At 42.2% G+C, this 12889-nt stretch overlaps 1 protein-coding gene across 3 annotated transcripts in view; it reads right to left on the reverse strand.

The window, feature by feature from the left end:
* LOC142502068 (uncharacterized) overlaps positions 1-11818 on the reverse strand; it is a 142157-nt gene extending 130339 nt beyond the window's left edge. The window contains exons 1-4 of one of the 3 annotated variants that reach the window (XM_075612885.1): positions 11557-11571; positions 10972-11110; positions 2919-3263; positions 2376-2476 (exon numbers count right to left, since the gene is read on the reverse strand). In XM_075612885.1, the coding sequence (XP_075469000.1) occupies positions 2376-2476; positions 2919-3126 (309 nt within the window). In that variant the 5' untranslated portion in view covers positions 3127-3263; positions 10972-11110; positions 11557-11571. Of the gene's footprint in view, positions 1-2375; positions 2477-2918; positions 3264-10971; positions 11111-11556; positions 11665-11750 lie in introns of those variants that run through there. The other 2 variants (XM_075612893.1, XM_075612879.1) reach the window with 2 other exon arrangements.
* Positions 11819-12889: the final 1071 nt, after the last annotated feature.

Consider the following 12889-nt stretch of genomic DNA (forward strand, 5'->3'; position numbering starts at 1 on the left):
AATAACTTTTTTGCAACCTAAGCGCCTATTTAATTTCAGTTTCATACACTGTACTTGACTTTGGTATTAACAACGTTTTTAGTTACTTTCTACATAAATCTGCGGTTCAAAATCTGCTTAAAACACATTTTCTGTAGTGGGGCTAGAGATATACAAACTTCGGGATTTAGATTGTGATTTTCTTATAAATAAAATCGCAATGTTGCTACATTTTGCAGGGGCTGGAGTTACTGAAAGAAAGCTGTGAAAATTCACCCTTTCACTCAGACATATTAAATATTCTGCAAAAATGGCAAAATGTTTTTTTTTAAACATTTATTTTTTTCGTGATTTATGCCACGTTTTGCAGAGTTCATGAACTATTGGGAACAGTTTGCTCGTCTCTAGTGAGGACAATGGTTTGCAGCACAAACAACTACTGTTCTTGGCAATGTCAAAGAGGTCAAGTATGACATTTATTCTTTCTTAGAATTATCTTGGTGAATCAGGCGTTAACTTAGGTAAAACAACATCTGTTCCTGTTTCAGGTAACATCAAGTTATTTTCCTTGATTTTAGTGAATATGGGTCTAGGAAGATTCGTTAAGGAATTACGTTAGACACATGTTCCAGGAAAGAAATATCACTAGTTGAATTAGTAAAGTGCAGTATCCAAGGAGGTGTAGCGCACAGCCAAGAGAGTGGGTCATGATTTGATAAAAATTCAATCTTTTATTCGTCCATTAAAAGAAAACGAAGGTTTAAAAACCTCCTACATGTTTCGTGCGTATTGCACATTATCAAGGTGCAATACGCACAAAACATGTAGGCGGTTTTACACCTTCGTTTTCTTTTAATGGACGAATAAAAGATTGAATTTTTATGGAACTTTGACCCACTCTCTTGGCTGTGCGCTACACCTCCTTGGATACTGATCTTGATTCTCTACCAGTGGCAGCACGCTTCAGCACAAGCACAGGATAGGGACATTCCAGAGATGTGAGTAGAAATCTTCATTCAACATGATATTATTCTTTGTGGTTCAATAGTGATCCAGGGTCCATCCCAATGAGGTTTGGAGTAGTGGGTTTTCATCCCGTTGCTCAGTCCCTCAGGGAATATAGGCCCTTCAATGATTCCATGCCACTGAATTTCTGTTACAAGACTACCCTACCCACTAACCATTGCTGTGAATTAATCACTAATGACTATAATTATATGTACTAAACGGATCCGGCGCAAGAGCGCATGTACCACACTTAATCTCTTTACATGAATTAGTAAAGTGCCCATGCTTGTATGGTTACTCTGGCAATGTGCAATTTGAACTAAAGGGCACCGTAGTTAGAGCGGGAAAGAAAAGTAATTTCATTGATCCTCACAGAAGTTTGAATTGTTTTTCTATTTATTGCAAATGTACAAAAAAATGGAAGACGGAAAGCACGGACATTGAGAGATGTTTTGGGGTGGACAATTCCAGCATGGGACAGGAAATTTGTTGAGCTAGTAGGAAAGAGGCGAGGGAACCTTAAGAGGACGCTAAGGCTTCACCCAGAGCCAGGGCCACGCTTCACCCAGAGAGCCAGGGCCACGCTTCACCCAGAGAGACAGGGCCATGCTTCACCCAGAGAGCCAGGGCCACGCTTCACCCAGAGGGCCAGGATTCCCTGGCCCCTTCTCTCATTGGACAAGGGATAACAAATTCCTGATATAGAATATAAATATATTATAATATAATATAAACTGAGGGACAGAAGAAGACAAGGTGAAGAGGTGATTACAGTAGGAGAAGCAGGATATTACGAGGTAGAGGATTTGAATTTTGGTTTATTCTGGGAACAAAAGGACAGATTCTGGCGATATTGTGGAGGTCAAAACGCCAGGAGTAGGTGACAGTCTATATATATATGGGATAAAAGGAGAGCTAGGTCCTCAAAGATGAACCTTACCCAATGTGCTTGGGATATTGCAAAAATTGAGTCATTAATGTTTACTGACAACATACACATAATCAGTGGTTGACAAATCACCAAAAAATCTACTCGCCACACAAAAAAATCTACTCGCCACCTAGTACCAAACGTGTGCTGCTTGGGCCAATATTTACTCGCCCGGGGGTTAAATCCACTCGCCCGGGGCGAGCAAATGTATAGGTTTGTCGAACACTGCACATAATAATGGAATTGGTGAGTGCAAAAATTAGACGTTCTGTATCAAGTAATTTGGAGAGCTAGGATCAAGACAAAAGACACATTCAGATTGGATGTTACAAAAGCATGCGTGAATATATTTACTGTATATATATATATATACACACATATATACACATACATATACATAAACACACACACACACACACATATATATATATGTATATTTGTTCTTTTTTTTACTTACAGAAGACTTGGCTTTTGCAGATGATAGGAGAGACATTGTAATTTCAGACAGATAGTCAAACACCATGAAATCTAGTTTGCCTCCGTACAGAAGTTGTGGAACTGAAAGAAAAACAATACACTTTTTTTATTTGTCTATATATATATATATATATATATATATATATATATATATATATATATATATATATCCACAAGAATAAATATATACATATAAAACCACAGAAGGTTGTCAAAAGTGAACAAAATCAGAATTCAAGGCACGGACTGAAAAACCTGAACTAAAATTTGCTCAAAGGAATATGAGAAGACATATTTTTTCACAAACAATAACAATGTGTCCATTTTAAATTTCAGATGAAAGCTACTCCGTATCAATCTTACAAAGTATCTGATGCTTTTATTAGGGGGGGGAAGTATTGTCTCAAGTGACTCTAGTCCATAATGATAAAGCTGTTGTGGGAACCTGAAAGACTATACTGGATTTGACACTCCTGGGATGAAGATATCCATTGTGTATGGTACTGATGCAGTAAGGATCTACCTGAGGCTGCTGTGTCTCCCCAGAAACCAGATGCACATCCAATCCGCACTGGAGGACGTTTCTGTGCAGCCGGCGGGCAGTCTGGCACTTCAACGCCAGAGGAAAGCTGTCGGATAAAAGAACGGCATTGGCCACCTTGGAGTAGCTGAACGCCTGACCTCCAGGATGGTATGCATCTTGTCTGTAGGAGAAAAAGTGTCCATCCCATGCCTGTTGCTGTCCGAGTCCAGTAGTAAGTGTGTAATCAGCCCTCTTTTGGGGGTTTCTTTTGACTGAGATTTAACCAGTCGCAGAGTTTCCTTTTAATGAATAATGCACAAAATAGGTAGTCTTTCAAAACAAGTGCTGAAAAATATAAGAGGATCAATCAGACACTCTGCTGCATTTTTTATATATCCTCAACCAATACATGTCCACTAAAGTTGCTATTTCCAGTAGTTGAAATAACAATACAATATTACAACATTGTACTATTGCAACTAGCACTGGTCAATCCAGACTCAGATATATGCAAAGGGTCAGCGATGCAGAGAACAGAGACAGACGAATCCAGAGCACAGACATCCTCATATCTCCCCCAGCACCCTTCATCATCATCCTCATATCGCCCCCAGAACCACTCACTATCAACCTTTGCGATACTCCCCATCTATCTCTCATACCCCCATCTCTCCCCCTCACCCACACACATAATACTCCCCTCCAACACACAACACCCCCCTGTACACCACACATCCCACCCCCCCTGCACCTCATATCCTTCTCCCCCCTGCACCTCACATCCCTCTCCCCCATGCACCTCACATCACTCTCCCCCCCTGCACCTCCAATGACCCCCCCCCACCCCATCTCGGTTTGCTGTGGAGGAGGCGGCAGAGCAGGCAGGACTTCACGCACGCGCTCGCTCTAGCAAGCAGCAGGCACGGAAGTGCCTCAATGCTAGAGTGCGCTGCTGCCCTGCAGTCCTCTGAGCGGGCTCGTCGGGGAGGGGTAGAGCAGGCTCGTCGGGGAGGGGGAGAGCGGGCTTGTCGGGGAAGGGAAGAGCAGGCTCGTGGGGGAACGGGAGAGCGGACTCATGAGGGAGGGGAAGAGCGGACTTGGGAGGAAGGGGGAGAGAGGAAAGCCGCCGCGGGCCGCACAGTGAGGGCAGAGAGTCCGCGTGTTGTGCAGGCCTGTATTATCCTGTCATGGTACAAGCATAAATAGCAAATGGGGGAAGCCGTGCACACCAAAGAATGATGCAAAGAAGTTAATGCAAAAAAGTAATTTAATAACTGAAATAGTCACAGAGATCCAACGTTTTGGTGCTAATCACCATCATCAGGGATTACTTTTTTGCATTAACTTCTTTGCATCATTCTTTGGTGTGCACGGCTTCCCCATTTGCTGTTAAACCCTTGGCCAGGCCTAGTTTTAGGACTGATAGAATCTAGAGATAAGGGCTTCTGTTTTGCCAGACATGTGATTAAAATATGTCTCTCTTGACATCTTTATAAACAGGACCATTTTAACGTTAACTTCAAATCATTTTCCGGGGGGGGGGGGGGTTCTGCAAGGTTCAGGGAGCGTGGCTAAGAAAGTATTCCACACAAGAATCCTATATTAAAATATACCATTCAGATATCTGTAAGGGTTGCAAGGAGACGCACGCATTAAGCCCACACACTACATGGGTAAGAGGTGCCAAGGACAGATATCCATTTGTTACTCAAATTTAGGAGTGACAGTCAAAATTAGTCTTGGTACATCCGTCATAAATCACCAGAAGCTATTGATATGACTTAAATGTGTCTAAGTATTTGACAAATCAAGTTATGACTGGGTTTATATATTGAGGCATGAACTCAAATGTCTGTTTTCAGGAGTTTTTTTTCTCTGTCGTAAACTGTCAACCTAGCAGCTGACTTACGACAAGGATGGGCACATGTGGTTTTTAATGGGATAGGAATTGTATAGAAAGCTTGCCCTGGAGTTATTCAATCAGAATTCAACAGAGGTATGTTTGGGATCAAATATGCAAATTGTCATATTTCTACATCAGTGACCTCTCTGGGGGGAAAACCTATGACATCGTAACGTACTGTGTAGGGATTTTTGTTTTGTTTTATCCTGTTATTTTAAGATACGGCCTGCATTTACTGTGATATATATATATATATATATATATATATATAACACATACATACATACACAATTAAAACATTTAATAAGTGATGCTTTGGGGGCTTTGAATAAACGGTTGCATGCTCTGGAGAGAGTATTTACATTTTCAGACACATTTTGCTATAACAGATTTTTGTGTGGTAAGTGCATAGGTTTTTTTTTATATAATAAACAGGACCCGAGACCCTGGCAGATATATATAACATATTTAGCATATTTCTTGGGTGGCAGTGCAAATACATGAGTACAATTGAGTAAGGGGTTAATATGAACTCATTGATAGTAACTTACACAGGAGAAAGGTGAGTTTGCTAAAGTAGCTGTGTGTATTAACCCTGGTTGCATATTTAAGTCACGTGCTCACTTGTGTGCTGTTCGTGACAGATGGTATATGGGGACAGATTGAGGAACCATTGTGAAGGTGAAAAGTGGACCAGCTAAAGAGCAGTGTACTAACCCTTGACCCGTATTTAGGTCATGCTCAAAGGTGTCTCGTACGTGACAAACGCTTTGACTTTTAGTCAGATGAATGGAACCTAATAAAATTAATTGTGCATTACCACTCTTATCACAACATTGAATAGGGCATGTTAGGAATGTTTTTGGTGCTCTCATTTTTAGTCTAGCTCTGAATATCTGCAGGCCACATCTAAATGTTAATCAAAAAAGAAAAAAAACTAACAGCACCATCTGAGCATGTACACAAATAATCTGACCATGCTTATGTAACTCATACTGCAGGACATGCAGTTTTTATTTTTTATTGTATGCATTGAAACAAATCTAACTACGTTTTGGGCCTTTGAGGCTACCACGTCATATGTAGTGTTTATTTTATTTTTACAACCAGTTGCTCTACAGTATGTAATAGTGGCAAATCTTTATTCAGTGTGTTTTTGTGTGTTACTCGCATTGATACACATACGACAGACCTATTTATTAAACCCCAGTAGAATGGGTTTGTGCATACTTCATTAAAGCCATTACATACACAAAATAAATGGCACTCAAACTGAGGTTACATATGAAAAGTGTTGTGGATTGTTAATAAGCCATTTTACTTCACCAAGGACTATAATGGAGAAATACTTAAGACAAAATAGCATTGGAACCTTGAAAATATAACTGACATGTTTCAGACATGGGTAGGTCTGTTTCATTAGCAGCATCAAATCTGATGTGTCAGAAAATGATCTCACATGAGTATCATCTCCTTAGTTTCCCATGTTTGCTAGGCAGCCTCGTCTACCAATAGATCTGTGCTTTGGCAAAAAGATTCATGGCCAAGTCATCAAATCCAAGTGAAAAAGTTGTCCAAGGCCCGTAATATAGTGGGTGTGTGTGCTCTGCCGCGCGCGCGGCACTTCTAGTTGGCTGTGGTTAGCCAGCCGTCCTATATTAGGGCCGCGCACGGCAGTGAGTGTGGAGCCGGCCGACAGGGGGGAAGACTGCGAAAAAGTACGTATTCGCGCTGCTACCACCGCTGTAATGTATGTGTGTGTGTACGTAGGTGTGTGTTAAAAATATATAATAAATTAATAACTCACAATACACACACACACACCACTGCAAACCTGTCGCTCCCGGCAGCACGGACCGTCCACACAAAAAGTGTGCGTCACGTACACGAGCGTTCGCACAGGCACGCCCGCAACTACTATAGAACAAGCCTTAGAGACTTTCCATGTTGCTAGGTGGTTGCAGGGCTCGCCCATTCTGCATTCATTAGGCTGTGCTTATAGTGCCGGCGACAGCATCGCCGCGTCAAATCAAATCCATTGCTGCCGTTGCGTGCGCTTATAGTAAGCGCGACCCGACGGCTTGGTTGCGATCGCTGGAAGTCATCTCAATTTGATTTTTCCAGCGACCGTAGCCTGACGTCACCGGCACTATAAGTGTAGCCTTATTTGCAGGAGTATTATCTGCCGCATTCCAGTACAGTTGAATGAAAAAGTGGCTCAGTGAGTAACCTTCACTGATTGAAGCAGCGAACCTGGTTCAATTCCTGGTGTTGGCTCATTGCGACCTTGGGCAAGTCACTTTATCTCCCTGTGCCTCAGGCACCAAAAACATAGATTGTAAGCTCCATGGGGTAGGGACCTGTGCCTGCAAAATGTCTCTATAAAGCGATATGTAAAATTAGCAGAGCCATACAAAAACATGCTATTATTATTATTATTAGCCGAGAGCACAGAAGAAGCTAAACTTTTGTCATTATGTTTGTACAGTTAATGCACAGCAGTTGATATGGGCAAAAATGGGTGTGAAATCAGAACCACCAGAAACTTCCACTGCAAAGCCCTTAAAGATTTTAGAACCACAACTCAAAAAGTACAGTATTTAGAACTAAAGACAGAAAACAGCAACACGTACCCATCTGTACAGTGGAGTTGAAAATTTGGAGTGTTTCTTGCCATATCTTTTCAAATAAAATGTTTTATTATTTTAGTTGACTAATTGTTTTGTTATGGTGTTGTACTTATTGTAAGTTTTTTTCATGCTTTATTATTGTAGTTTAGCATTGTGCTTATTTTGAGTTGTCTATAATTTGGTAGGAAAAAATCAATTGGGGATTTATGATTAAATATATCCAAATAATAATAGAAATTACTTTTCAAGTTGCTTTGAAAAGAATCCTTTATTATTGGGCTCCAATAGGAATAGAGAAAATGCTGTTTATAGTACAAATAGAGAAGTTACATTCCATTAGTCATTACAGTAGTGCCTAATTTCACTACCAGCTGCTAGAATTCAATAAAGTATAATAGAGTTCTGCCCATTGAGAGCTACACTGCTGTTTACCATGAAATAACTCATATTTCTGGTGAATAATTGAACTTAAAAGCCATTATTCTGGTACCTTTCTAAAGAACTGTTGCAATTATCCACACTAAATGTAAAAGTATGTTCGTTCTCGTCTTTTTTTCTCTCTTTTCTTATATTTATAGTACTTTCAGTCCCCCCCCCCTTTTTATAAGGATTAGTGTTTGTTGTTGACTACTTTATATAGTTCTGTCACAACTGTGAGCACGCAACATGCATACGGGACAAGGGTTAATACACAGCTCTCTAGCTGGCCCACTTTTCACCTTCAGCAAAGGTCCCTCAAATGAACAATATCTCCCCTCAATCTGTGCCCATATACTATCTGTCACTGACAGCAAACTTGTGAGCACGTGACTTAGATATGCAACCAGGGTTAATACACAGGGCTACTCTAGCCAAATCACCTTTCTCCTACACAGGGTACATTCAATGAGTTAATATTACTCCTTACACGATTGCAATCATATCTATACGCTGCCACCACCCAAGAAATTTCAAATATGAAATTTGCAGAGTCTAAGGTCCCTGCTGTTTCGGACCTTATGCATGTGTTCCCTCTGCCTGGGATCAGTCAATCAGCGTTGTTAGCACTAATCTGATGAGCAGATAATAAGATTTATTAATTAGGGGTTCACGGAACAAATATTTTCAAGCAGGGGGGCACAATGTAAAAAGAAAAAGTTGGGGAAAAACACCATAGAGAAAATTAACATGACCTACTCTTTTAAATAACACAAAAAGTTTTCCCAGTGTTAAAAAAAACATGATTCTCTAGCTTCTGAGTTTACCATGGTAACCTATAGACGGCACGGAGCATTTTAACCTCCCTGAAAGCAGCATCAGATTTCAAAAATAAAAACAGCGTTGAAATGGGTAAGAAAATATCTCTTAAAGATAACACTCAATGGTAAACAAAATGGAGGTTTGAAGCTCCGATCTCACGTCATCTGTCGCGGCTTCCTGTTGGCCTGCGTGACGCGAGGGATTTAAAGCTGCATGAAGAACAGGGGCTCCTTCGGAGGTATGTATCTCGGGAAGCAGGGAGTCCCCGGACTGAAAGTACCGCGGTTCAGCTCCGGATACCCCATGCTTCGTATACAAGTCAATTAAATTGAGTCTTTTTTTAATCAAATGCTCATTTAAAGTAAGTAGAAAATTCAATGCAAACATAAAATGGCGGTCTGAGTGGATTACTGCTGTTAAAGGCATATTTGGAATACCAAGCTGAATGTTATTCTTAAATAATTTCTATTAAAAAAAAAAAGTCTTTACTCTCTAAATATACAATTGGTGAAATCACTCAAATCACTATTTCCTCACGGAGACGACTCGCTACTACTCCTAAGGCCCCGGACATGTTAGTTGCTTGCTAGCGGAAGCGCGCGCTGCCGCTCAGCACTGAGCCCCTACAGCCGCAATAAGAGCGGCTTTAGTAGGGGCTCACCTGCGCGCTTGCGGAAGCGCAGGTCTTGGGGGAATTTAAAATTCCCCCGCTTGCCGGCGAGACAGGCCTGTCACGTGAGCGGTTCGCCCAATGAGGGCGAACCAGCTCCGTGACGTCACTGGCCCGCCCCCGGCCAGTGACGCGCCCGCCCCCTGACGGTCTGTCCCCCTTCTGCCCCGATCCATGTCTCCTGTGTGTGTGTGTGTGTGTGTGTCTGTGTGTGCATGTGTGTGTGTATGTGTATATGCATGTGTGTGTGTATGTGTATGCATGTGTGTGTGCCTATGTGTGTGCGTGTGTGTGTGTGTGTGTGTGTATGTGTATATGCATGTGTGTGTGTGTATGTGTATGCATGTGTGTGTGTGTGTGTGTGTGTGTGTATGCATGTGTGTGTGTGTGCCTTTGTGTGTGTGCCTTTGTGTGTACATGTGTATGCATGTGTGTATGTGTGTGCATTGTGTGTGTGTGTGTGTGCATTGTGTGTGTGTGTGTGTGTGTGTGTGTATGTGTATGCATGTGTGTGTGTGTATGCGTGTGTGTATGTGTATGCATGTGTGTGTGTGTGTGCCGTTGTGTGTGTGTATGTGTATGCATGTGTGTGTGTGTATGCATGTGTGTGTGTGTATGCGTGTGTGTATGTGTATGCGTGTGTGTATGTGTATGCATGTGTGTGTGTGTGTGCCGTTGTGTGTATGTGTGTATGTGTGTGTGCGCGTGTGCGCGTGTGCGCGTGTGCATGTGTGTGTACGCGTGCGTGAATATATTTATCAAAGTTGCACAATGTTAATAAATAATTTATTCTCACATGTCTTTTTTAAAAATTTTTAAAATATTATATAATATACACACACACACACACACACACACACACACACACACACACACACACACACACACACACACACACACACACACACACACGTTCCCCAGTGACACACAAACACAAAGACCACTTCAAAGTGACACACTGACAGCTACCAAGTGACACACACACACAGTGATACCCGCCTCCCAAGCGCTTGCTGTCTCCTCTGTCAGGACAGCAAAAAGCTCCTGGTAGAGCGAGCGGCAGCAAGCGAGAGCGAGCAGCAGCACCTAAGCGCTTTCTATGTCCCAGGCCTAAGGCTGCGGCCCCGCTGGCGCTGACCGTGCTCATGCTTAAGAGCGGTGACATCACCAGCTCTCCAAGCATGAGCGTCGGATGTCCTTGCTATTTAGCAAGCCCGGGGGGGTGAGGGGGGAGATTGTAAGCTCCACGGCGCAGGGACCTGTGCCTGCAAAATGTCCCTGTAAAGTGCTGTGTAAAACTAGCAGCGCTATACAAGAACATGCTATTATTATATGTGCAACTCCCCATTGTTACATCTGCATGCACCTTCTGATTACCATGCTCAGCCAGTCCTGGTTTCCTATTGCATTTGCAGCCCTGCTCTGTGCACTGGGAAGGCAGGATACTAGTGAAGACATGAATAACATGGACTGGGCAAGTGCCAGGTTCTGCCACTACTGCGATTATGTATACAAACAGCACTTCCTGGACTAGCACACACTTATGAATACAAATCCTTGTATTTATACACAACTTTCCTTATTCTCGACAAGAAAAAAAAGTGTCTCTGCCTCATTATGCCGGAGATTGGATACAATGTAAACTCCTCTTTTGGTATCTCCGAGGATTAAAGCTATGTTCTGTGCATGCCCTGTCATATCACACGATCTGAGGCTTCAGACAGCAGAGGAACAGGAAGTAGCACACAGTCTGGAAGAAGAGAAACAGTAACATTTTCTATGTATGTTTCTGGAGCCCCAGAGATCTCTCCCTGGCAGCAACTTTAACTACAGAGATCTTGCAAAAGGGAAAAGCCAATACACTAGCAAACGAAGAAATGCACCTTTCTCTACAGCTTGACACCCTCTAAACAATCCTCATCCGCATTGTATTATCCTACAATTCGCAACAGTATCAATCCCAGAGCCCCCGAAATTATTTTCTCTGACACTTCAACATTTTGTGGGTATAAAAGATGTACAACTGTTGTTCCTCTACTCATGCTAGACAGAGAAACTTCCCAGCAATCCCTATGGAGGTCCCATAACCTAAAGTATGCAGTTTAGCACACACAAAACTTCCTGTGCAATAGGCACATCTGGCAGTGTGCCTGCTAAATAGGCGCAGTTAGAGGGTATGCACGTTATGCTACTTACTCTGCAGAGGTTACAGCTTGTATGGAAGCACATGATAGACATCCACCCAACACGCTAGGTGGGGAGGGGGGGTGGTAGACACATGCTTTATGAGTACAACACACAACTGTCACCAGCCACAGCTTCCAGTATTAAAAAAAAAATGATGTGTTTGCCATAATAAATGCTTTAAAATAACTTCACAGCAAACTTACACAGCTGTTAATGTAAACATCTGCACAGGGTGCATTTGTCTCTGCCTTGGGCAAGATGGAACGCTCCAAAAAAACAAACCTGGACGCTGCAGGGAGGCGGTCTCCAGCAGGTGGCACCAGCGTACAGTGTTTGTATGCTGCTGCCTTACATAGAAGTCGCTGTGTTAGTCCAGTTGCATAAGTGAAAAGAAAGGGTTGAACTTTTTTATTCTGATTAAAAAATGTCATTCATTTTAGGACTAAAAATATAAATTGTTAGTCCATTGTTAAGGAAATGTCTTTAAATATAATGTAAAACCCTGTTCATTTAAGGTAACCATGTATTGTTATCATAACTGTCCCCTGGACACACTTGAAAACGAGATGTAACTCCCAATGCATTACTTCCTGGTAAAGCATTTTTAGAAATAAATACAAAAAAGGTGTAGCCATGTGTAAAATTGGTGTACCGATCTCTCTCATGCTGGCAGTAAAGTAGGCAGGGTTGCCAGTAACTATCATGGAGGTTTGCCCTCAAACCCTGGTGAAGTGTCATATGTAGCAAAGGAAGTGACAGCATGCTTTGTGTCCACTGTTAGTGACACAGAGGTGGGCCTTTCTGGAGTCAATATATTACACAGGGTAAAAGGGGGACGATAGACAGCACTCTGATGATGTTAAATTAATGCAATTGCAGTGTGCACGGAACCAAAGGGGACCCTTATTCCCCTGTATAGTACTAACAAATCTACGTAAGTACCAGCACTCACTGTCTAATAGCTAAATGATGATATTACACAGAACCGCCTAAAGTTAGTCAGTCGGTTTAAGTGTCCAAGTAGTTCAAGTTGTGTGATGTTCAAGGTTAAGCTCTGCTGTCAGAGTGGCAAGTGACAAGCGGAATACATACTGTGTCCAGGGACCTGCACAGCTGGTGATCTCCCTTAGGGGAGAGGTGGGGGAGCAACTCAATTAAGAGAGGAGGAACCTTCTGCATGGAGTACCTCATGGAAATGTGCGGCTAAGTACGGCCTCTATGATGGGCAGTCTGCCAAGTAACGTGCAATTAAAGATGCCCTGGTTCAAGAGATCCTTCCTGTGTGAGTCTGGAGTTATTCCTCAGGAAGCTGCACCAATGAGTTCTTTGTCAGATACTCCTC

This window comes from Ascaphus truei, chromosome 1 (genome assembly GCF_040206685.1).
Source record: "Ascaphus truei isolate aAscTru1 chromosome 1, aAscTru1.hap1, whole genome shotgun sequence".
NCBI lineage: Eukaryota > Metazoa > Chordata > Amphibia > Anura > Ascaphidae > Ascaphus > Ascaphus truei.